Source organism: Cyanistes caeruleus, chromosome 3 (assembly GCF_971803275.1).
Source record: "Cyanistes caeruleus chromosome 3, bCyaCae1.hap1.1, whole genome shotgun sequence".
NCBI lineage: Eukaryota > Metazoa > Chordata > Aves > Passeriformes > Paridae > Cyanistes > Cyanistes caeruleus.
This window is the reverse complement of record NC_141703.1, coordinates 95431178-95455171: the sequence shown is the minus strand read 5'-3', so window position 1 is coordinate 95455171 and position 23994 is coordinate 95431178. Positions and strand designations below refer to the sequence as shown.

The window sequence follows — 23994 nt, the reverse complement described above, 5'->3', positions numbered from 1 at the left end:
CAACAACCAAGCTCTAGTATAAATACAAGACTAAGTGACAAACAAAAGGTTTTCTGTATCTTTAGGGAAATTTTGTTCTTCCCACTGTGAAATCATGGCTTTTAAACCTACATGCCAAATACTGACAGACCACACAACCTCCCAGTTCAAGTACCTGAAAAAAAAGTAATCTGCTCTTAAACCCAGAAAGGGTTTATCTGTTTTTAAGAAAACAGCCTGATTTTTGGAAGAAAAGCTTATTAAAAGGTGTATTAATAACTTCTCTGCTTCAAAAATGAGTTGTTCACAAGCAACACAGCTTGACATCATTTCATTTGCCACAGGTATTATCAGTCACATCATGTTTCACAGTTTTATGTTTATTTAGCTTTTCTTGTGTTTTGTCTTCCTTCTCACACCAGGCCACACTTTAGTCTTTAGTAATAAAACCAGTGTTCTTGCACAAATGTTCTGAAGGTTATTATCCCCCACAATATCAGTATAGCAGACAACACAGCAATAAGACTTCATTAAACCACACAAATCATCACTGGAAAAACTGAACGATATTGACTGTCTCTTTAGGATCTACAGTAAGAAATAATGCAAATTCACATATAAGCAGGTTCAAATTCCAAATTCACATTTAAGCAAAAAAACAAGACGACTAAAATTACTTACCTGGTTCCAAAGAAATTTGACGGCTTCCTCCTGTACAAGCCTCTGCATTTTATCTTCTTCTCTTTCTTTTCTTAGTCTGCAAGAACACACATCCAAAATTTATGTAGCTTAAATAAGCAACATTTGGGTAACAAGAGCAACAAGAATACATAAAAATGCCTACTTATATAACAGCACATTTGAAAGCTGCAACAAAGCCTAACATTAAGAAATTACTGCAGTCTGGCTTGCCATAAATACCCAGCTGCTGACTTGAAGTTTCTTTTTCAGTTACATTTAAATTCTGTTTCCTTTTACTGCAGCACATTTGTTGACTTGGCAATAAAGTGTCTTTTTGTAAACTGAACCTGAGTTCTTATTTTTTCCTGCATGACTATCACCTTTCCCTACACCAAATAGTACTTCCTTTATTTCAAATTATACTGTCCTCACTGATACATGGATAGAATATGATGTGTAAGCACTGGGAGTTTCTAGCGGTTCTGAGCACTCGATTCACAGAACTTTTGTCACTTCTGATAATGAAGAAAAAGAGCCTATCAGACTGACAGATCCAGCCTGATGCAGAAAGATATTAAGTAAATCCAGAATTTTTACAAATTGAGGAACTTTGACCATGACCTTCTCCAAACATGGATTTACAGGATCAAAAATTAAAACAGAAACAATTACAGAGTCACATTTTAAAACTGGATCATACAAGGTAGAGGAAATTCTTTTCACCAGCAACAGAAGAATGACTCTCAATATGGACACTTGATTTATAGACTCTAATTGCAAGAAGACAAGTAAAAAAAAAATTCCACTCAGCAATTTCTATTTTGAAATATGCAACTCCTGCTAATAAAGGAACAGAAAAATGTGTTCTAGCCCAGTCCACTTAGAGACGGCACTTTGAGAGTATGAATAGCTACATGCAAAACTGTGTTTACCAACAGGAAATGATCCTATAATGTAATCAGTTTTATGTTTCTGATGCTAGGTTCTACTGTGAGTAGTTATATCAAGGCCCATCTGTATCTGTTCTGAAATTCTCTGGAATGATGGTTATATCCATACAGACTTGAAAACACACAGCATGATCTCAACTTACTTTTCTATTTCAGCTGTTAAGCAAATGATGTGCTCCTGCATTCTGTTTAGTCGAATTTCATTCCGCACTTCCTTGGCTCGAGGATGGTGGTTCCTCGTGTAAAATCCTCTCCAGGAAGCTTGAAGCTTGGTAGCTGCTTCAGTCATCCTTTGCAGTTCAGCTGCACTTTGATCACCTGGTGTTGCACCTTGCACATCCAGTGAACCAGACCTTTCTTCTGTCACCCACTCAGGACAAAGAGTTTTTACTCCTGATTCAGCACCTAACGAGGTGCTGGGGTGACCGTGCAGAACTTGGCCTTCAGAGGCCCCTAAAGAGTTACCAGTCTTTGCAGCCAGGCCAGCTGTTACTGGATCAGGGGCAGGCACCTGCAGGATCTCTTTGATATTCTCCTGTGTTTCCACCCTTTCTGCTGCTCTATTAGGCTGCTCTCCTGTAACAGACAAAGCTTCTTGCTTGTTAGTTGTTTCCCTACTACTAACACCTCTCACACATTCAATCATAGTATCATCATCATCTTCTAGGCCCAAATTGATTCCAGGTAGCTTCAGGTCTGAGGCAGGAGACACTGGAGACAATCCTGAAGCAACTGGCATGAAAGTAGACTCTGAGGATAGAAGGCTGCTGTTTAGTTTGTCTTCACCTGTCTGTACATCTTCAAGGTGTAGCTCCTTGGGAAAGCTTCTCTCATGAAGAAAAGTGCTCTTTTCTGCATAAGCATGATCATTGTTTGCAGTTGGTCCAACCCAAGAATTCCTCTTGATGACAGGTTCTGGATAGGCAGAAAGCCACATTATAGTGTTAGATTATTTCAATAATAGTAATAGTTTGTTTAATTCATAGGGATTCCCAATTTGGATTTGATAGTTAGCACCTGGGTAGGCAAGATGTTAGTAATGATGAGCATTATTTCACCACACTATTATTTCACTGTTACCACAGTAACATCCAAACTTGGCAAATACTGGGTACAGGAAATTGCACAAACTGCACTTCCTAGGAGAATAAACTTGTATAAAATGGAAAAGTCAAAGTAGTAACTCCAGTTTTCTGGGTTGGGTTTTTTACCTAACCAGCTTACTAGCATCTCAAGACACAAATAAGCATGGAGCAGAATTTTTTTAGAAACAAAGTATAACTTCAGTTGAGAAAATCGAAGATCGATAATATAAAACACTAACAGGGCTTTGTTCTGAAATTCCTTCCATAAAGTTACCTACATTCAAAACCAAAATATTAATTTCCACATGTTAGATCACAGGTAAGTAGACCACTTACCCTTTTCAAGAACCATCTGTGATGGCTGGGCCAGGACACTGTGTTCATGAGCAACTGGAACTGTTTTGCTGGGAACAGAAGGTGTAGTTGGCTCCTCATTTTGTTTTTCATGCATCAACTGCCTCTGGTGGAGCCTAAGCACAGAGTGCCAACAACAAATTTTATGCTTCTTTTAAACTTTCTTTTGTACAGAAAACATCTAAAAGAAACTATGGACTACTTCAGAATAAACAAGTGATCAAAACATTCTGAACATGAGACTAGCTATGCAGACTCCTATATGCACAAGCCACTAACAGGACTAGTCACAAAGCAGGAGACTGCAGTCTTTTCCTGCTCTCCTTCCTCCTTTCCTCATTACAAGTACAGAAATAAATAAAATAAATTAAAAAAAAAGAGAAAAATCCAACATGCAATTCTGACTACAGAATGAAAACCAGAAGGTATTTCTACACACAAAGAAAGTGTGCAGATATTTTTAGTGTCTAATGTGGAATACATTATGTGTGTAGGTATAGAGGAGCTTGAGGAATGGTGGGAGTAACTTTTAGATTTCAAAGTCAGTGAATCAAAGAATAGGTGCTCTTGTTACTAACGGCCCAAAATCAAATCAACAAATATTATACAAATCAACAAATATTGCCACAAAAAAAAAATCATCCTTTACAAACTCAGAGAACACACAGGTTGTTTCAAGCCCAGCCAGATTAGAAGATCATGAGGCAGAGATTAAACTGTCCTACAAATCAAATATGGAATGCATATATACAGGTGAGCATTTGGGGGGATTGCTTTTACTGCTAGGTTTTTTTTCCCTCGGCTGTTGAGAGTTTTTTTAATTTTTAAAGAGTTAGATTTAGCAGAAGAACTTCCTGAATTTTCCTCAGATATATGTGAATGCCAGAATACTTTGCTAGAGATTCCAAGGTCAAGATGCCTTGACTACACCTTCTCCTCAGAAGTAGCTACAACATTTCTATAATTTCCTCCTGGAGACCAATCCACACTTGCAAAGTGGACAGTAACTCCTTTCGGATACTCCCAACTTTCTGGCCCTTTTGATGAGATACCCCTCTGCTAACCACAACACATTTTTTTTGTCGCTTATGTTTTTAACCACACTATGCCACTTAGGTAGCCTGCTCCTGAGAGATTAATTTTCTGCTCTTTCTGCAAAAGTTTCTCAATAGGTCCTGGGGAATAGAACAACCTGTATTGTTATGTATTCTGGCTTCTAACCAAAATTAGTTCACCTTTACATGGACGAAAAATGCAGCATGATAACTCTACTCATCTACTTTGCACAGACCTTAACAAAACAGCTACTGCTGACAGAACCAGCAGGCTCTCCAGAGGTCTCTGCTGACAGACCTCAGAAGCCAGATACAGATGGACAAATGCATCACTGGGAACAGTGTTCCACAAAGGACAACCTTAACTTTAAAGCCAAGAAAGAACATCCCAGCAACAAAAAAGTGGATAATACACCAGTGTACCACAATAGTCATCGTTCACTATTAGAACAAAAGTTAAGCTCCTCTTTGAAGTTTTCATCATTTTTCATGTGGTTAAAAAAAAATTAAAAATCACAGTATATAGTTTATTTTAATCACAGTTCTAACACAAATTACCTTCAGCATAGACTGAAAAATATAAAGAATTTTCCCTCAGATGGCCCAGAAAACAGGAAAACACTCCTGCTGCTGTCTTGCTTCTTACACCCATTTAGGCCACATCCCATACCTCCATTACACTTTTCATCTTCAGGCCTCAATGTTACTTTGAAATACTTAAAATGAAATCTTACTAACACATCAGATATATAATTATGTTCTCACATTCTCTAAGAAAAAAACTAGATTCTCACCTTTGCTTACTCAGTATTTTCTCCAGTTTTGCATCCTCTTCAGTCTTGAGTCCATATGCAGATGTGAGAGGACAAACAGTAGCCAAGTACTGAACTAGCTGAACATGCTGCCCAGGTCTGTATGACCTTCCTTTCCCTTGACTGTAGAGCCATTCTGCTTTCAAACTGTGAGGAAGGGTGGAAATGGTTTTAAAACCTTTAATGAATGGCATAAAACCAGTAACTCTATTTTCATTACTGTCTCCCTCTTGGGTACCCAAGAGCTAATCTACGAATCTAAGCAAAACTTGGAACATGAGCAGTGCCCAAAGGAACTGGGAATGTCATTACCAGAGCAATGAATAAAACATTCACTCACTTAAGCATCAATGAAACAAATAAAATAAAAAAAACCCACTTGTCCAAAACTGTACAATCTTTGCTTTGTGTGTAGTCTTTGAGCACTGAAAACACATTTGTCTCAATGAACTTATCAGCATCACTTTCACAGAAACAGAGAAGTTCATAAAACCATACAAAACAGACGAGGAAAGCAAATCTTGATAAAAGTATTCAACGAGTGTGGTTTTTAAGTTAAATTAATTTCTGCCCAAGAAAATTTAATATAATACATCTACATGTAATAATACAGTTAATACACAGTCATGAAAAAAACTCAAGAATTCTAACAGGCAATTTTTCAGGAAAGTCATAACATGTTATGGTGAGACTGAAATAGAATTGGTTTACCTTTGACCAAAAAAGGGCACCTTTTTTATTTTAGTATCAAGGAAAAAAGGACATGAATTCCTAGAATATATTCATGCCCTGGACTACAATGTGCTTATACTAGAGAATGTTTATGCTTGGACCATTGTGATGTCAAGAACTTTGTCATGCAGATATCCTAGTGATACAATGAGCACAGTGATACAATAACAAGTGATTTGAGCAAAATAATATTTAACTAATTGACAACAAAAAAAAGCCAAATCTAGAAATGTACACGAAAATCGTGCTCTTTATATAAGGGCATATTTGGGCTTGCCCCAAGACAACAGCTTTAACACCTACTGATTGTGACATTGTACAAAGCCAAAGAGGCTGTAAAGAAAAGGTACCAGACCACTGATGAATTACTACCAGAGTTTTGCTTTGTGGAAGCATTTGTGTGAGCTGAGCAACAAAACAGCAGCTTAACTTCATACCTCTCTTTAAACAAACTGGTGATCTGACATAGTAATTCCAGTGTAAAAGACAAAAAAATTAACTAAAGCAATTTATGCTTAGCCAAACTTAATTTAATAATTTTAGAGATTTAATAATACTATTACATCACCTTTCCTTCTGAGAAATCACATATCCATCAAGAATTTTAAGATTCAGACACCAGCTAACAATATAAGGCCTGTAGTCAAAGCCAGGGACAGAAGGTGTGGCCATCACACATGGATTGTTCATAATTGACAGCTGTTCCAATTGGTGAAGAGAAGCTAGGAAAGAAACCTCGAGAAAACAAGATACATTTGTTAACTGAACAGAACATACCACATTTCTCCTAGCTACAGCTGGACAGCTCATGCAAAACAACAGAATGACAAATAAATCAAAAATCACATTTGATTTTTGAACACAAAGAACTACAAAGGACCTTCTATCAACTACTGCAATTTCCCAGTAATTCTTCTGTAAGTGCTATTTAATCCTTGGAAAGTATTACCTTCTCTTTAAAATTCATAAATGGGGCTTTATGTATAGAAAGGTATAGTACCTCTATGACTCCAGTTTACTACAACAGTTGCTGGACTTTGAAAACAAATAAAGAAAAAAAAAAATGTTCTTTTTACAGTGTTTGAAAAATAGGTCAGTGGCAACAAGTGCAATTCAAACCTCTGTTCCAAACACAGCAGCTGCAGAAGCTCTCTGCAGCAGTTAATCAGCTCAGCTTTCAACTTTCAGACAACCACAAAAGATAGGAATTCAGGCCTGAAAGTAACATCCCTGAATAATATAAAAAGCGTAACAGAAAAAAGGCTAAGTTTCTTTCCAGACTAAATTCCAAAAGATACCACCTAGCTTGTGCAGCTAATGTAAACATGGTTTTTACATATAAACAAACTATTAAAAGCTGGGTTCTTTCAAAGAGGAGAGCCCATTTTCAGTTACAACCTCAAAAAAAAATGTTCAACATCTTTCTTTCAGTCTACCTAAAGACAAGGTGATCTATCTTCTATAAATTACCTCATTTAAGTCTCTGATTTCATTTTCTGCCAAAGATAAAACAGTCACACTCTGAGGTAGGCAAACAGGGGCGGTGCGAAGTGAAGTTATAATATTTCCATGTAGCAACAAAGTCTATAAAATAAAAATACAGTGATGAAATGAATGGTCAAAACCCACAGATTTATTTTTCAGGCATCACCTGACAAAAAGGCTAAAGAATTATAATTAATGCTTTCTGGTCACAATTCCTAAAAAATGCATCTGGAAACATTTTTCTCTATGGTGTGCATGCCAGAAGAGTTAACAGTATGTTTTGTCTTGATTCATGATAGGAGAAAGGAAATCAAAGAGCTATGAAGAAGGTATCACCACCATATTTTTATCAAAATCATTAGAGTGCCTATAGAAAAATCCCTGCCTCAGCTCCTGCAATTTGAAAACAAGGAAGAGAGTTGTTACCTGCCTCACTCTAAAAATTACAGTTAATTAATTAAAATGCTCAAAGAGCTAGTGTTCAAATAGTCAATGTCTAATGGCAGCAATTTTAAAAGCAAATTTCTTTATGTAAAGAATGATGAAAACAGATAGAATAACATCTACCTTCAGCGAGGTAAGCTTGGAGAGGTCACTTAATTGAGATATGTTATTGTCTGACAGATCAAGATGCTGAAGTGACAGACAGGAATTGATTTGTTCAATGACCTAAAAAAGAAAAAAAAAAAAAAAGTCAGTTACTCACAATAACTCTTTTTTAGCCACTAAATAAAACCATGTATCAATAACTATAAATTCTTTTGAAAGATAAAAACACTAGCTAAGTAACACAAAATAAAAACCACATTTTAATACGGCTGTATTTAAAAGACAGTAATTTTTTTTCCTATTTTGAAGATCACTTCCTTATTTTCATTTCATTTTGATATCAACCTTTTATTTTTTCCTAGACAACTCTACTTCAAAAGCTGCCCTCTTCTATTTCATAAGCCAGTAGGCACAAAACATTAACACTGTTGTTCCAATCAAAACATACTCGGATTTCTTTATAGCATTTTCCAAATTTCTATAACACAAGATTCTGGTTAATGCAACAGACTAAATACTTTACCTTAAGGTTATTTCCTGCCAAATTCAGCCATTCCAGGTGCACCAAATCCTTCAGCCCTTCCACGTACCCAATACTATTGTGAGGCAAGTTGAGCACTCGGAGCTTGGTCAGTTTTGCTACACCCATCATTCGCACCAAACGATTGTTGGCTACAGACAGCTGTGGACAGACACACAAAAGAATCTGTTTTTACTGTGCAGACAGAGTAAGATTTTACTTCTAGTAGTTAAACATCTACTCCAACAGATATTTGTGCAATTTACATATTTAATTTTCAAGTAAGTAACACAGACAAAAAACCTCCAAGAGCCAGGAAATTAATTACTGATCAAAGAACCTAAGTCCTCACAGCTCACTCCACAAACTTGAGAGGAAATTCTCCTAGCAGTAGCTAAATAAAGGAAAAAGAATGAGGAATTGTGTCATATGAAAATAAGGTTTTAATATCAGAATTGCCAACTCATTGTGCAAACTGTCGCCCCATTCCTGGTGTAAAATTGCACTTACTGTCAATATGGTAGAGGACAAAATGTATTTCACACAATTCTCAAACAGGTCCTGTGCTAACAGGACTGTGAACCACAAACTTTTAAAAGGGTAAATCCTGACTAGACATACACTTCTGTAACATGATCACCAAGCTGGCAGTGTGGTGAGGATTTGTTGTAGCAACAAACCCCACCTCTGCCAACTCAGTGTAGATGGTCTGTAGGAGTACTCAAGCAGCTTCCAGAAGCAGTTTCAGTGATAATACAAAGTTATTTTTAAGGCTACAAAGCTCATGTACTCAAAAGCTAAGAGGTATCAAAATTTGAGTTATCAGTGACTTTTCTAAGTGTTCTTATGATGTCCCTTCCCCATTAGGATTTATTTAGCTCATTTTTAGTTATCCAGGTAATTCACAATTCTCCTCCACTATCAACTGCTGGCCACCACTGAAAACAAAGCTTTCTACTTTAGTTAGCCATCCATTATTTTCCTCTGAAGACAATAACTGTCTAGCTCACTTCAATTACATAATATGGCATGAAGGCAGAAGAGGCTAAACATCATAGCACCACTTGATAACAATTTCAAATCAAGTAACACTGACCTGCATCAGATTCTTGCATTTCTCCAAGTGTTCCAATTTAATGATCTGATTTTTGTCCAGAATCAGAGTCTGAGTATCAGCATCACAGGGCAAGGTTGGACCCAGTTTTTGCAATCCTTGACCTGAGCAGTTGACTAACAAGCCTTAGAATAAAAAGTTGAAAAAAACCACAAGAAATAAAAATAAAGCACCACAAAGTTTATATATGAGAACATGTGCTGAAAAAGTAACAAAAGATAAATAGATTTGTTTTATAATAAATGCAGATAATTTGGAAAAACAGATTAACATTGTTTTCCACATAAAACTGAAGCAAATTACTTCAGTTTGAACACTTCAAGAGTAACTGATCCAGTTACTGGAAGATACACATACCAAACACTGTCCCAATTAAGAACTCTGGCAGAATTCTGGGAAAGTCACAACAGATCCTTTGAAGTGAGATGCAGCAAAATTCTGGTAGCTAAATTTAAAGGTGTGATCCTCAAAACCCCAAATTTCAAAAGAACCTAAATTTTAAAATCCTTCAGAAAATTTAAGTTTTGAGCAGCTTGACAACTATGTGTAAGCATTCCATCTAAACTAAGAAGCCATTCACGCAGCAACGCTACAGTAATGGGGGCATTGGGAACAAACTGTAAATAGGCTAGCGTACCCTTTACTTAATGCAACGCACAATTCACATGTTCCATGCAAAAAGGGTGACTACATAAAGTTAAAAGCCAAACATTTGCCATCTATAGGGAGCTTGAATCATGGGATGCCCAAAGTGACACCTGATAATCATAGTAATTTTCATACATTAAGCCTCTGCAGTGTATTTGGTGTACAAACACCGCTGTAGAGCTTCTTGTTCTATTAATATCCGTTCAGTAAATAATGCTTCCTTTTTCAACAACATATCCCAAATAGTGTTCTCACCCTAATATGCTGCACATATTAATATTACATTTTACAGGTTTTTAGAGTTTAGTTATGCTGTGGATGGAGACAAGCTTTTTTTATGTACTGTTTTGTCAGCTAGAGAACATGCATTTCTAAAAGAAGATGTCTGATGACATTTATTACATTTCCATTGTTTTTTCAAATCCATGGTTGCCCCAAGAGCTTCGGAGAGCAGCAAGGCAGAGCCAGCAACCATCATACTCCTGTCTTTGCATATTCAGGGAGAAAGTACCACTTGTTTCTCACTCAAGCAGTCACTTCTGCAACCACTTGGTCACTTTAATTGAACAGAGAAACTTTGCATCTGCTCATTCATCCAAGGGTTTGTTACAAAAATTCACAACTGGCCCCTCCAACCTAGCAGAAAGGCAAGGACCCACAGTACTGAATTGCAAGAATAATCCTTTTATTCATGTGCAACGAGGTGTCCCATTCAAACCGGGCCACTTGGAATGTGGCTTTACACATAGTTCTCATAGACTTCCAGCATTCAAATATAACATGAACCAATTGCTAATTAATACACACAACCATTTGCAAAGAACCTGTATTTCTATGGCGACATCATCCACCTGCTTCTCTATTGAACTAGACATTCCTGCAGTTAGACTTGCTATAATCACTTCTCCACGATGCTAGACAAAGAAAGGTTTTCACAGTGGTGTTAAACGAGATAGGGTGCTGGTGTTGTCTCCCTTGTCTGGGGGTATCCTTTATGAGCACCTTCAAGATTCAGAGAAGAACAGGTCCCTCTTTCAACGTTGTCTGTCCTCCCTGTAACAAGCTTCAGTTTGCTTGCTTAAGCGTGGCAGGTCAGTATAACAGCATGAACTATATATGCATATATAACCCCACTAAATACATTCCATTCTATAAAGACTCATTGATATAATATCTGGGGAACGAGATTTTGCTAAGAGGCTTTCAGGACTCAGGAAAACATTTCAAAATTGCTTATTTCTCGTTTGGCAGGAAGCAAGGAACTACACCCTCAGAAGCGGCGCTGTCTCCAAGACCTCTCAGCCCTCCCCTCTAGTGAAAACGGGCCCTATATCAGTCAAACCCTGGCCTACAAAGGTTCTACAAGGCTGCGGGATCTTCCAGCACGATGGACAGCCGCTCCGTCCTGCCCCGAGCCAGAGGCGCTCCTCAGGGCGGGAAGAGCTGCCCGCGCCACCGCCCTCGCTCAGCGTTACCCCGGCCGCGTCCACGGCCGCGGGGCCTCAGGGGCCAGCAGGGAGCGGGGGCAGCGGAGCGGCCGAGCCGGCCCCTCACCCCGAGAGGAGGGGGCGCCGCCGCCTCCGCGGTGCCGAGCCCCCCACGCCCCTCCGAGCGTCACAGCGCCTTTCGGGACCCGCAGCCCCCAACATCGCGGCCCCCCCGGCACCCAGCACCTGTCCGGAGCTGCCCTTACCCGCTCCGGCCGCCTCATCCCCCGCCCTGGCCGCGGCGCCGGCTGCCGCCATGCCCCGCGCTTGACAACACCGCCAGACAACCGAGCGCCAGGCACCGATCGGCCAGGCCGCTCCGCTACGGGAGCGCCGCGCCTTTTATGCCGGCTAGAGCGGCGGGTCCCGCGTCCGGAGCTGCGCCGGGGTAGCCCGGCCGGGTGAGCGCTCCGCGAAGCCCCCGCGGTGCGGCCGGGCCGGGCCGGGGCGGGGCGGGGCGGTGCTGCCCGGCCCTGCCCTTCCCGCTCCGCTCCCGTCGGGCCCCGCGCGCCGCTCCCGACACCTCCTCCCGGCTTCGCCTCCGCCTCTCCGGCCCCTCGCAGCCGCCGCCATCATGAAGTGAGCGCCCCGTCCGCTGCTATCCGGGCCCATCCGCCGCGGGGAGGCTGCCGCGGGGCCCCGGCCGCCTCCCCCGGCACCCGCGCCCTCCTCTAACTCTTCTCTCCCGCGCAGGGTCGAGCTGTGCAGCTTCAGCGGGTACAAGATCTACCCGGGCCATGGCCGCCGCTACGCCCGCACTGACGGGAAGGTGAGGCCGGGGCGAGCCCCTCGAGCGGGCGGGAGTGGGCGGGAGCAGGCCCTGTGGACGGGAGAGCGGCCGGACGGGGAGCGGGGAGCGGGGGCCGCGCACTTGGGGCTATCGGAGACTGCGGTCGTGTTGATGTGGCCTGTGTTGTTGTGTCTGCCCGAGTCGCTCGTAGTGAGCCGTGTGAGAAAACAGCATCGCTGTGCAAGTGCCGTGGAGATCCGTGCCGTGCTATAGCTTGGAGTTGGATTTTAGAATGCGAAGTTTTCAAGGGAGTCTTAGAGCTGCAGGTGTAAAGTAACAAAGTTGTGTAGAAAATTTTGCTTAGACGTCCTGCATCAAATGCTAAGATTTACTGGAGCCAACAGCTAGTCTTCCAAATTAATTGAGTAGAAATCTGTGGGGTAGAATAGAGTGGAGAACCCTTTCAAGTTGTCATGTCATATGCAGACAGGATTGTCCCTGCCTGTAAAAGGAGGGCTTGGCTTTTGAGTATCCCAATACAGTCATCTTTCTCTACAGAATTCCGTGCAAAATGACCAGGAGATGGACTGGTTGAATCCTTGTGAGCACTCCTGGGAATTAGGCTGTACTTCAAATGGAATTATATAGTTAATAACAAACCAGCTTGCACGTTCTGCCTGTTGTTTTAGACAAATGGGTTAGTGTTACTAGGCAAGAAGAAATCGGGTGGAGCATTGGTCTCCCTATGTTCCCTAGGCCAAGTTTTGAGTCACTCCCACATACAGGAAGTACATTGTTGCTTGAGAACAGACACTTGAAAAGTATGATGCTGGACGCAGTTATTCATTCTGTGCGTGAAATACACAGCAGCACTGGACACAAGTGGTAATTTGAACTTTTTTCAGAAAAAAGAAGCTGCTCTAGAATGCCTTGCAAAACATCTGTTTGTCCAGTGAAACAAAATGAAAAACTTCTAAGTCAGAGCTGTGTTTAAGAACTCCAAAAGTGTCAATGTCAAACAACACTGACTAAAAGAATACTTACTTAATGCAAACTGTGATAATGTCTTTCATGGAAACAAAGTGTACACAAAACATTTTACCTTCCCAGGTTTTTCAGTTCTTGAATGCAAAATGTGAGTCTGCATTCCTTTCCAAGAGAAACCCTCGTCAGATCAACTGGACTGTTCTGTACAGGCGTAAGCACAAGAAGGGACAGTCAGTAAGTACATACCAGCTAATGGCACTGTAAGTTGGTAACCAAAAGATGTGGTCACTGGTCTGTTAGAGGTCACTTAAGTGTACCAGTGTTGAGCAGAAGCATGACCCAAGTCAACAGGATGAAGACTGGTTAATGGTGAAAACATGAGTTTATACATCACTTCAACAAAAGCGTTGTATTGTGTTGTAGCACTTCTTTGAGGGGCTGCTCAGAGTCACAGTATGTTCAGTAGATCTTAATTAAGTAGATCTTAATTAAGTAGATCTTAATAATTGCATATGTTCTTAAAAGTTAGTTTTTGGGAAGCTGGGTAATGCTGTTTAATATGCAGACTTCATAATAGTTTGGTCTGGTAAACTTCCTGAATGATAATAGCATAGGGAGCTGATACTGGGGTTGGAGTGGCAGGGATGACACTTCTGATATACTGTCCTTGAAAACTTTGGGCTGTAGCTTAGCAGGAGGTCTTTTCCTATGTAGCTGTCATTGCATGGAAAAGATAAATCATGAAGGCATGTAGCATGAGGTGTGCTACAGTGCTCTTAGCTAAACTTGCGCAGCAGAGGAGCCTTGAGAAAGGCTTACATCAGTGCAATAAGTCAGTGTTCTTGCCAGTTTGGTTGAAGAAAGAAAGTTGATGCATGATGGCTTACAGTGCTCCCCAGCATCTGATCCACTTGAACAGGTGTGGAGTGTCTGCCTTTCAGAAGACACCATCGAAGGCTTATCCTTCCTCCCTTTTTTCTTGTAGGAATTACAGATGGCTGAACTTCTAGCATTCTTTCAATTTTTTTTTTCATACTTTGCTGTAGAAGCCTAAAAGATACAGGGTCTAATGTGTGCGTTTCCAACACTAATAGCTGGACAGCTGGGGAGCCAGCCAAGGATTGTTGATAATAGCACACTATGAAAAGTACAGGATGTGTTTGGAGAAGGGGCCGTATGGAGGTAGATCAGCGCTTCTCTGTACTCAACAGAAGGATTCTGTAAAGTGAGGAGTAAAAATTCTACTTCAGTGTATAGTTTTAAATAGCTTCAATTTGAGTAGCAGCTTGTTTCTGTAATTGTCTTTAGCCATGTATTTAATGTCCTGTGATGCTAATTGTGTTCATCTCCTGCCCTCTTAGGAAGAGGTCCAAAAGAAGCGCACACGCCGTGCTGTGAAGTTTCAGAGAGCCATCACTGGTGCCTCTCTAGCTGAGATTATGGCCAAGCGGAATCAGAAGCCTGAAGTACGAAAGGCACAGAGGGAACAGGCTATTAGGTGAGAAGTCAGATCAGTGAAGCTGTCCCAAGCTTTTCAAAGATTACAGTACTTTTTGTACAAAAGCTTAAACTCTAGGTGAGCTCTGTGTTTTATAAGATTTTTGGTGGGGTTTTTTGTTTGCTCTTAATCTACCTAGTTGTATGTAATAATGAGTAATCTTCACAAAAGACAGTGGCAGCAGAGAACAGTCTCTCCTTGCCCTTTCTCTTTGTATTTTTGTCACTCACAATTCTGCTGTCTCTGTATAAATTCCCCCACAGGGGATAGTGAATATAGAGAAAAAGTCTGCAGTAATGCATTCCATTCATGATCTTGGGAAGCTCTTACAGTGCTGAAACAAGGAAACACTGAATGGCAGACATGGATAACTTTCTCTTTTTCTGTGAATTAACAGGGCTGCAAAGGAAGCCAAGAAGGCTAAGCAGGCAACCAAGAAAACAGCAGTTTCTGCTGCAAAGGTGAGATGCAGTAGGCAAATAGAAATTATAAAATGGAATACACTATGTTGTAACACAACACACAGCGTTCTGCTGCGGCATTTAATTGGAAATTCCCATTTCTGTTTTGAGGAAGCATTTTCATAATTTCTTGATGTGAAAACTCCTTGACTGGACTTTTGTACTGAAGTTCAGCATACCCAAACAGCTTAATAAAATGAATCTTCTTTACAGAATAAGTAAATATAACAGTAAAACAATTCTCTGACCTAATATTAGAGATAATTTATAGATGAAAACTTGTCTGAATGTGACATCTTCACTATCTAGGAACTTGGTAAAAATATATTGATGTGTTTCATTATCACTTATGAATTAATACCATATGTTGGCTTAGTGTTGTGTGTAAACATCTGTTAACGTGATCCCAATATTACAGATTGCAATTCTAGTCTGATCTGATTTCTGTCAAGAGTATATACAGGGACACTTAGGACTGCAGATAAATAGCTTCTTTTTGCTCAGTCTTCATTATTTCTCTACAGGCCCCTACAAAGGCAGCACCTAAGCAGAAGATTGTGAAACCAGTCAAGGTTTCTGCTCCCCGTGTTGGTGGAAAGCGCTAACTTGCCGAACTGTTGGTTATGCTGAATAAACATCTGATGAAATTCCACTACTTGTGCTGTGTCTGCTCAGCTGTGTGAGATACACTGAAGGGAATGAATCTCTGAAATAACCATGGCTGGGTTTTGGAGACTGAAAAGCACCTTCCTGCCATAAAACACTTTGTTTCTTAGACAATCTGCTGTATTAGCACATGTTTCCGTTTTCCCAGTCTTTACTGAGCGGCTCAGGTAGCTGGGAACATGCAGCTGGTATTTGAGGAGTGTTCTTGCCTGGAGGACAGAACAGCATCTGAGTTTATTCTGCATCTATCACAAATGACATAAAAAGAGGTTTCTGAGCTCAGAGATCCAAGATAAAAGGGTGTGTGAAGCAATGCCATCCGTTAATCACTTACAGAGGTCCTGTGTTGTGGAGAGCATGTAGCAAGATAGAGGGAATCAAATAAGGAAAATAGGAAAAAAGGGGAATGAATGGATGGTTTCACAGACTGCATGGCTCTTAAGCACAAAGATTCAGATGCAACTTCTGGGTCAGGAAGTTACAAAATGATGAATTGTTGGAAGCTCTTGTGAGGTAAAGGAAGCCTATAAAGACTTGAGTTTCAAATACAGCTGGTGTTACACAGTTAAAACTCATTAAGGTTCATATTTAACTTGCTGAATGCATTTAGGGGCTCCCTTAGGAGAGGGACTGAAATTCCTGATGGGCATTCCTTTGTCTGCCTAAGTAACTACACTGTGCTGACAGTGTGCCCAAACTTTGCCAGTTTTGCTGGACAGCAGTAGCCTTGGCAAAGCAACATCCTGACTACAACCAAAACAGAAACCAAACCTTCGCTATTTTCTGGATCAGTGACTTTTCTCTTGATACTTTGAGAGCTTGGTTTGTTATCTTACACCAGTCAAGAAGACAGCTGTGTTTCAACTTCCTGCAGTCCTGGGCTTCAAAAACAATAGCTGTAATGGGCACTTGGGTTATAGGCTATACTTACACCTTGTTTGGGTTTTAGTAAAATAGATATGGGTCTGGATGAAGGCTACAACCCATTTAAAAAAGGTCCAGCTTGATAATAATAATGAAATTTGCACCATGATCTTCCAAATAATTCTGGTTTTTGCTATTTAAAAAAACCAAAAAAAGCCATACTCACGTTTAGAGTGAAATTGAAGGCTTTTAAACTGGTTTAACACATTTGAAACTGAAGGAGCCAGAAACAAGGGGAAAAGAAAGGAAGAAAAATGGCCTGTAGTTAGCAGGGATAGGAATTTTTAATCATTTAAAACTGAAGGCTGTAAACACCTCTGAAAATTACCTGTGCTAGTGGTGATTATGAAAGTCACATCAGTGTCTTGTATGAGGCCCCTGGTATCCCAGATGTGTTCTTGGAAATGTTTTCAGCTAAGAAGCTGAAAATCAGTATGACCTTCTACCATCTGCTTAAAAGACCATTAATGATAAATCTAGAAACTGATTGGCAGATATGACTAATTAATAAGTTAGTATTTGTTAATGTTTTGAAGCCTGCAGGCTTTGGCTGCCTGGTGTCAGTGCAGTGGTACACAGAAATGCTTTACAATTACTCCTGATGTTTATTCCTGAGTTCTGATACAGCGAGAAGAAGTAAAGAATAACAGGCCATCAGGTTACTCCTCTCACAAGCTATGCCTCGAGTGAGGCAGGCTGTTCCAGAGCAGGGCCTTACCCTGGTGTAACAGCACGTTATTCAACTCAAACACAGATGTAATACAATGAATTATCATGGAAATTAATATAAGCCCTTGTGTTACCTAATGCAACATAATTGATCCTCTATCAAGTATTTGTCAGAAAAAATTGAGCGCCTAAGTTTGTCACAGACCCACAAAATAATTGGGGTTTAAAAGGACCTCCAGCGGACATCCACTCCAGCTCCCTGTTCAAAGCGTGTCTGTTTAGATGAGATTGTTTAGTATCCAGCCGAGTCTTGAATGCAGCTCCAAGGACAGATTCCACAACCGCCTAGGGCCACTTTTTCCAGTATTCGACCACTGCCATTGTTAAAATAAAATAAACAGAAAAACTAAATACAGAAGCCTTTTTCTCTATAAATAGCGCCTTTGGCCGGTCTCGCTCTGCTGGGTATTTGTGCTCCAGCTCCGGCAGGTACCGAGCGCAGGGGCAGGGATGCGCTTCCCGCGCCTCCTGCCTCGCACGGCTCTGTTGCGGGTGAAAAAAACACCGCAGAGCTCGGACTAGTAAAACGTCCAGTTGACATCTAAAGGATTTTCTTCCTGGCCTCTTACAAATTAAACTTTACAAATAAAAGCGGGCACCAAGCGCCCCGAGGCACGGCTGCGGCTCCTGGTCGGCACGAACGACCCCGCTACTCTGCTCGCAGCGTTTGCCCCCGAGGCACTTCTGGAGCAGCAGCCGCTCGTTTCGGAGCCGGGGGTGCACAAGGATTCCCCCGGGAACGCTCCCAGCCCCGCAGCCGGCTCTGCCCGGCTCCCCCATGGCGTTCCCGGCCTTGCGCCCGGGCCCGCCTCTGCCCGGCTCCAAGATGGCGGAGCCGCTCCCGCGCGTGCTTCCCCGCGCCCCCGCCCCTTCCCGGCGCCTCCTGCGCGCGCGCGGCTCCACCTCACTTCCGCTTGTGCAGCAGCCATTTTGTCTTTCCGCCGCCGCTGCTGCCCGAGCTTCTCCCTCCCTCCTGCCGCCGCGGGCCGCGACACTCCAGTTCCCCCCCGGGCGCGGCTGCCGCCGGGCCGGGGACGATCCCGATCCCCCTTCCCTTATCCCGGGAGGCTCCCCCGCAGCCCCGGCGCGGCTCTGAGGGCGCGGGGGCGGCTCCCGTGCCCCTGCCGCGCGATGTCCAGCGAGGAGAGTTACCTGGCCATCCTGCGGTACCTGACGAACGAGCGGGAGCCGTACGCGCCGGGCACGGAGGGCAACGCCAAGCGGAAGATCCGCAAGGCCGCCGCCTGCTACGTGGTGCGCGGCGGCACCCTGTACTACCAGCGGCGGCAGCGCGACCAGCAGCGCTTCGCCGAGCTGGAGGTGGTGCTGCAGGCCGAGCGCCGCGCCCGCCTCATCCGCGCCGCGCACCTGGCGCCCGACGGCGCGCACCGCACCCGCCTGCAGACCTGGCAGGGGCTCTCGCAGAAATACTGGTGGAGAGGTGAGCGCCAAGGGCGGGGGCTGGGGCACGGAGCCACAGGAGCGCGGTTGGAAGGGACCGCAGTGGGTGCCAGGGTCATCCCAGAGCGCATGGTACAGGACTGCGTCCAGACGGTTCTTGAACATCTCCGCTGATGGAGACTCCACGGGCTCTCGGGGCAGCCTGTACCTTGTGCACAGTCACCTTTACCATCTTTCCTCGTGTTCACGTGGAACTTGCCCGGCATCGCTTTCTGCTCGTTGCCTCTGGTGTTATTGCTTGACACCACCGGCACCTTGCTCCACGCTCCTGGCACCCTCTGTTTAGATATACACATTAATGGGGTCCCCTCTCAGTCGTCTCATCTCAAGCCTGACCGAGCCCAGTTCTCTCAGCCTTTCCTTGTGAAAGAGACGATTCAGCCCTTTAATTATCTTCGTTGCCCTCCGCTGTACCCGCTCCAGGAGTTAGGCGTCTCCCTTGTACTGAAGGGATATCCGTGTGCCGTCCCTGGCGGGAGCAGGAGGGGACTGTCACTTGCTGAGTGACCAGCGCCTTTAAACGCCACCTCGAAGCACGTGGTCTGTGGGCAGTGACATTGTGTCACATCCCGAGAGGCAAGGCTCACTCTGCAGGCTACATCTTGGTCAGCAAATTGTCCAGGGCTTCTTATCTGGTGGTGGTACCTTGAATATATGGAAACACGGCGTGCAGCTGTCCCCTCCAGGTCTAGCCCAGGTAAGACAGTGACATCTCAACTGTGCCCTTGGGATAGAGTGATAATCCATTCTAGGTGACCCAGGTTAGTTTCTGACCTGATTAATTCATGTGATGGTGTTCATGTTAAAGTACTACAGCTGCCAGTGGTGGTTGGCAGTCCTGACACTCACTGTTGTATTTGTCTCTTTCTTGCAATGAGAAGCTGAAAAGACCAGACTAATTGTCAGCTGGGTCCTGAGTGATATCACAGCTGTTAGAAATGGGGGTGCCTGAACAGCAGTAATTTCCAACTGTGACTTTCTTTTGGCTGAGGAAATTACTTGATATCTTGTTCCCTTTGGATTTGATGTTCTACTTTTAGCTCTAGATATCCATTAAACAAATTGCCTGCTTTTCACTTGCCAAAGGCCCTGTGTGTGTCTGTATTGCTTCTCTTGTTCTGTTTTCTTCATCCATCAGCAAGTCTGTAATTTTGGCTTTAGTTTTCCCTGTTTTCAGTTGGATGGACTTTGCTCTAGCTGCAGCTGATCCCTGCAGTCCAGATCTCATTGACTTGAAGATCTTTTCATGTGAAAAAGGATTTGGCATCTCAAAGCTGATATAACCATTCTGGATGGTGGTTTCCTTGCCTTTATCTGCATTCTCATTGTCTGCCCAGCATTGTACTCTCATCCTGTGCTGGAAGCTTCCTCCACAGGCCTCAGTGTAGCTTCTGTTTGTCAGGAGAGGACATTCTGTATTCTTATAATCTTCTTGGTCACCTTTATTTGCACACCCTATGTCCTCTTACTTCTCCTGCACTGAGAATATTAAAATCCATTCCATTCTTTCAATTCAAATATTATGTTTCTTACATGTGTCTCCCTTAGAACTGTTTTCCCTGCCATTGCAGTACTCTTTGGCTGGTAGTGGGCAGCAGCTTTGGCCCAGTTGTCATGCTGAGATTGACATCAGCCTGGTGTGTGTTTGTTCTGTAACTGCAAGGCGATGGACTGGAGAATGGCTCAGGGGCAAGGAAGGGTTTTAGAGGTGTGATTTGCAGGCCAGAGACCTGTCTGATTTCAGATGAAATCAAGGAGATGTACAAGTGTTGAAATGGGCATGAATGTCTTAGGTTGCCTTAAGTCTCTTTTCCTGATCCTTACAGAGATATGTATGTAATGATAGTGCAAGTCATACTCTGAGGTGATGTGAACAAGCAAGTCTAAGTCTGTGTTAGCAAAGCTTTTGAGTTGTGCTGGGTTTTAAACCATAGAGGCCCAGCTGCAATATATGCTTTTTTATTGTCCTAGTGAGGAAAATTAATTTGGACTGAAAGCCATGCATGGAAAATGCCTTGCTGTCTAGAAGAGGACCCTGGGCTTAGGACATGTTGAGTATCTGAAATTATTTACAGAATCTCAAAATGTGCTGGGTTGGAAGGGACCCACAAGGGTCATTGAATACAGCTCCTGGCCCTTCACAGGACTATCCCCAAAAGTCACAAAGGTCATCCCTGAGAGCATTATCCAAACACTTCTTGAAATCTTTGAAGCTTGGTGCTGTGACTGCTTCCCTGAGGAGCCTCTTCCAGTGCCCAGCCAACTTCTGGGGGAAGAACCTTTTCCTGATGTCCAGCCTTAATCTCCCCTGGCACAACTTCAGGCTATATTCGTGGATCCTGTCACTTATATTTGGTTCCACTGGTTAAAGTCTTGGTGGGAAATTGATTTATTTAAATTCCAAAATCATAGGCAATTGATTTAAATCAGTCTTAATAATACATATCAGTGTCATTGCATATAGCACAGTTGATGCCAATTTTGCAAAAGCTCTTAAGTGAGCCTTCCAATTCTTGTCCTCTTCAGGAGGAACAAGCAATTTGTGTGGGCTAAATGCAGAATTACATTACATCCATCATTACCTTGGGATTATGAGACTAAATCTCTAAATACCAATATTTTTTTTTTAGCCTTAATAATCTTTCTGGGAGGGTTTGCTTGATGTAGTGACATTCTAAATGTTCTATCTCAAATTAGCATTAGTGACATGCAATATCACACAGTGGTGTGAGAGAATCAGAGTTAGTAATAATGCATCAGAGAGGGAGAGTGTAGGTGACTGACTATTTTTCTTGGTTAGTATATAATATTTTTGATTATTATTAATGTTTTGCTGATCATCTACATACTTAGTTATTTGTTTATATTAAATTGAATTAAGATTAGAAGCCTAATCAAGCTTCATTAATTTTTCTTAGGTATTCTTAAGCAGGTTAAAGATTACATTAAAGAATGCAGCAAGTGCCAGGAAAAGCTAGATCGCTCTAGATCTCTCTCAGATCCTTCTGAAATGCTGGAGGAGCTAGGACTGGATGCAAAATCTCATGAGGACAGTAATGAAACAGATGATGAATTGAGTAACACAGCATCAATCCCAGCTGCATCTCCAAAGCCTGTGAAGAAGAAGCCAATAGCAAAGCATGAGCTTGTGTTTGTAAGTATCATTGTTCATGTCTGAATGGATTTGCATTTTCTGTTGCTGCATTCTTGGTCATGTACTTCTTTTCCCTTGTGATAATCTTGTAACACTAAGACTATAAATTTTGCCAAAGATACTGAATATGTAGAAATTGCATACTGGTATATATGTCATGAAATTAATTATGGAACATCATTGCTTGGAAATAAAATCACCCTATATATTATGCATATAGAATCTAAGATTAAAAAAATGGCAAAATTGCCAGTAGTAAAACATCACATATAAGATTCTTATGGGCTCTATATCTTTTCCTTAATAAATGATGCTATACAGATATATAAAATTCTTGTTTATAACTCATGTGCAGGCTCACATGCACATAAAGACATTTGAATTTGGAAACGTTTTCAGACTGTAGCATACAAAAATACAGTCAAAGAGCTGCTTGAATGTGTCTTCCCATTTTTCCAGTCTGTTTTAATTGTGTTTGGAGGGAGGGTGAAACTTAATAAAAGAAAACAATAGTAAAGTTAAACTCTGTATTCTACAGGCTTGAACTGATTGTATGGTTGCAGAAAATAATCCTTTCTGTGTTTCAGTGTGAATGCTTACAAAGGCACAATTTAAATGTAATGAAGTTCTCAAATGTTGTTTATGACAGGTTGACAGTAAGGGCCTTGTGAAGCAGTCATCTTCCAAACATTGTCTGTCAGTCTTAAACCAACTGAATCAGCAGAGGCTTTCCAATCAGTTCTGTGATGTGACTTTGCTGATTGAAGGAGAGGAATACAAAGCTCACAAATCTGTCTTGGCAGCCAACAGCGAGTACTTCCGAGAGCTCTTCATTGAAAAGGGAGCTGTCACTAGTCATGAAGCTGTAGTGGATCTGTCAGGTGAATTGCTGTGGGTTTCAAAGCTAGAAATCATAATATTCTATTCTAAGTAAGGTGTACAGTATTTAATTCAATCTTTTTTGAGTGTTGAAGACAACCAAATTTTAATCCTGCTTTTTTCTCTTTTAGTCTAAAAGTATTTTGTGTGGATCGTAATGCAAAAGTGATCACTCTGATTTTGGCTAATCTGATTTTCCATGGACTGTGGTATTTAATCTTAAAATTCTGAGAAGCTTTTGCTGGATTTTTACCTTGCTTAGGCATGTTTCCTCCTTGGATTAGTTACGAAAGTTAAAAAGGAAGCAAAATCAAATGCTTGAATACATCAAGCAGGGATGTTGACAAGCTGCTTGGAGAGTTGTTCAGCTTAACAAATGCTAAATTGCTTCTTAGTTCTGTGAAGCAGAACTATACATGTCTGCTTATTTCTCAGACCTGGTACATGAAAGACAGGAGACAGTTCTAAAATAAATGTTCTAAAAATAGCTTTGTAGTGATGAGGAATAGCATACAGAACATATGCCTTCTGCATTGGTTTCTCATTTATTAATTGTCCGTCTCTGCATGAATAATAGGCATGTGTGAACAATAATTTTCTAATTGGATGGTCCAGAAGGTTTTTCACATTAAATATTTGATTTACTATTTATGCAACTGTGGAAAATTATACCAGACTTTTTTATTTATGCATTTCTATCCATTTATCCATATCTTTATTGTTTTCAATAGCTACTCTCTTATTTTTCTACCACATCTTTCTACTTAAGACCTTCTGAAGTACTTCTGAGTACTTTGTGATTGTAGCAGATCCAGAAAGACTTTGGTTCAATTAACCTGCTCCATAAGTACTGTGGCTCTCCCAGCATCTTGAAGTATTCCTCCAAGAATTTTACTGTGAAACTACCTAAGTTCTACTTAGTCACTGGAAAAGCTGTCTGAGCTTACCTGCACATAGAAACTACATGAGGAGGAATCAATAGTGTAAATGACAATTAACTCTGTCCCAGTGATGGACTCATTATTTCCAAGTGTGTTTTGCTCTAAATTTCAGA

At 41.8% G+C, this 23994-nt stretch overlaps 3 protein-coding genes across 11 annotated transcripts in view; 2 read left to right on the top strand and 1 right to left on the bottom strand.

Annotated features, from left to right (window-relative positions):
- Positions 1-18875, bottom strand: part of CEP97 (centrosomal protein 97) — a 24346-nt gene extending 5471 nt beyond the window's left edge. For 2 of the 8 annotated variants that reach the window (XR_015285045.1, XM_086883149.1), the window contains exons 1-10: positions 18599-18875; positions 9299-9441; positions 8206-8364; positions 7701-7802; positions 7119-7232; positions 6217-6383; positions 4899-5063; positions 3032-3165; positions 1754-2525; positions 661-736 (exon numbers count right to left, since the gene is read on the bottom strand). Coding sequence is in view for 4 of the 8 variants with exons in the window: in XM_086883149.1 (XP_086739275.1) it covers positions 661-736; positions 1754-2525; positions 3032-3165; positions 4899-5063; positions 6217-6383; positions 7119-7232; positions 7701-7802; positions 8206-8364; positions 9299-9304 (1695 nt within the window). In the remaining 4 variants the exon portion in view is untranslated. Of the gene's footprint in view, positions 1-660; positions 737-1753; positions 2526-3031; positions 3166-4898; positions 5064-6216; positions 6384-7118; positions 7233-7700; positions 7803-8205; positions 8365-9298; positions 9442-10788; positions 11443-11657; positions 11957-18598 lie in introns of those variants that run through there. The other 6 variants (XR_015285043.1, XR_015285044.1, XR_015285046.1 and 3 more) reach the window with 5 other exon arrangements.
- Positions 11946-15779, top strand: RPL24 (ribosomal protein L24). The gene is made up of 6 exons (XM_086883159.1): positions 11946-12030; positions 12145-12220; positions 13292-13402; positions 14530-14666; positions 15064-15127; positions 15652-15779. The coding sequence occupies exons 1-6, from the start codon at positions 12026-12028 to the stop codon at positions 15730-15732; spliced, it is 474 nt and encodes a 157-aa protein (XP_086739285.1). The 5' UTR covers positions 11946-12025; the 3' UTR covers positions 15733-15779.
- Positions 18328-23994, top strand: part of ZBTB11 (zinc finger and BTB domain containing 11) — a 19152-nt gene continuing 13485 nt past the window's right edge. Inside the window, exons 1-3 of one of the 2 annotated variants that reach the window (XM_086883146.1) lie at positions 18328-18887; positions 21826-22061; positions 22711-22942. In XM_086883146.1, coding sequence (XP_086739272.1) covers positions 18578-18887; positions 21826-22061; positions 22711-22942 — 778 coding nt within the window. In that variant the 5' untranslated portion in view covers positions 18328-18577. The other variant, XM_086883147.1, reaches the window with a different exon arrangement.

Coding starts and splice junctions, on each gene's coding strand:
- RPL24 (XM_086883159.1), top strand. Junction 12,221..13,291: donor ACGCCCGCACTGACGGGAAG/GTGAGGCCGGGG, acceptor TTACCTTCCCAG/GTTTTTCAGTTCTTGAATGC. Junction 13,403..14,529: donor AGCACAAGAAGGGACAGTCA/GTAAGTACATAC, acceptor CTGCCCTCTTAG/GAAGAGGTCCAAAAGAAGCG.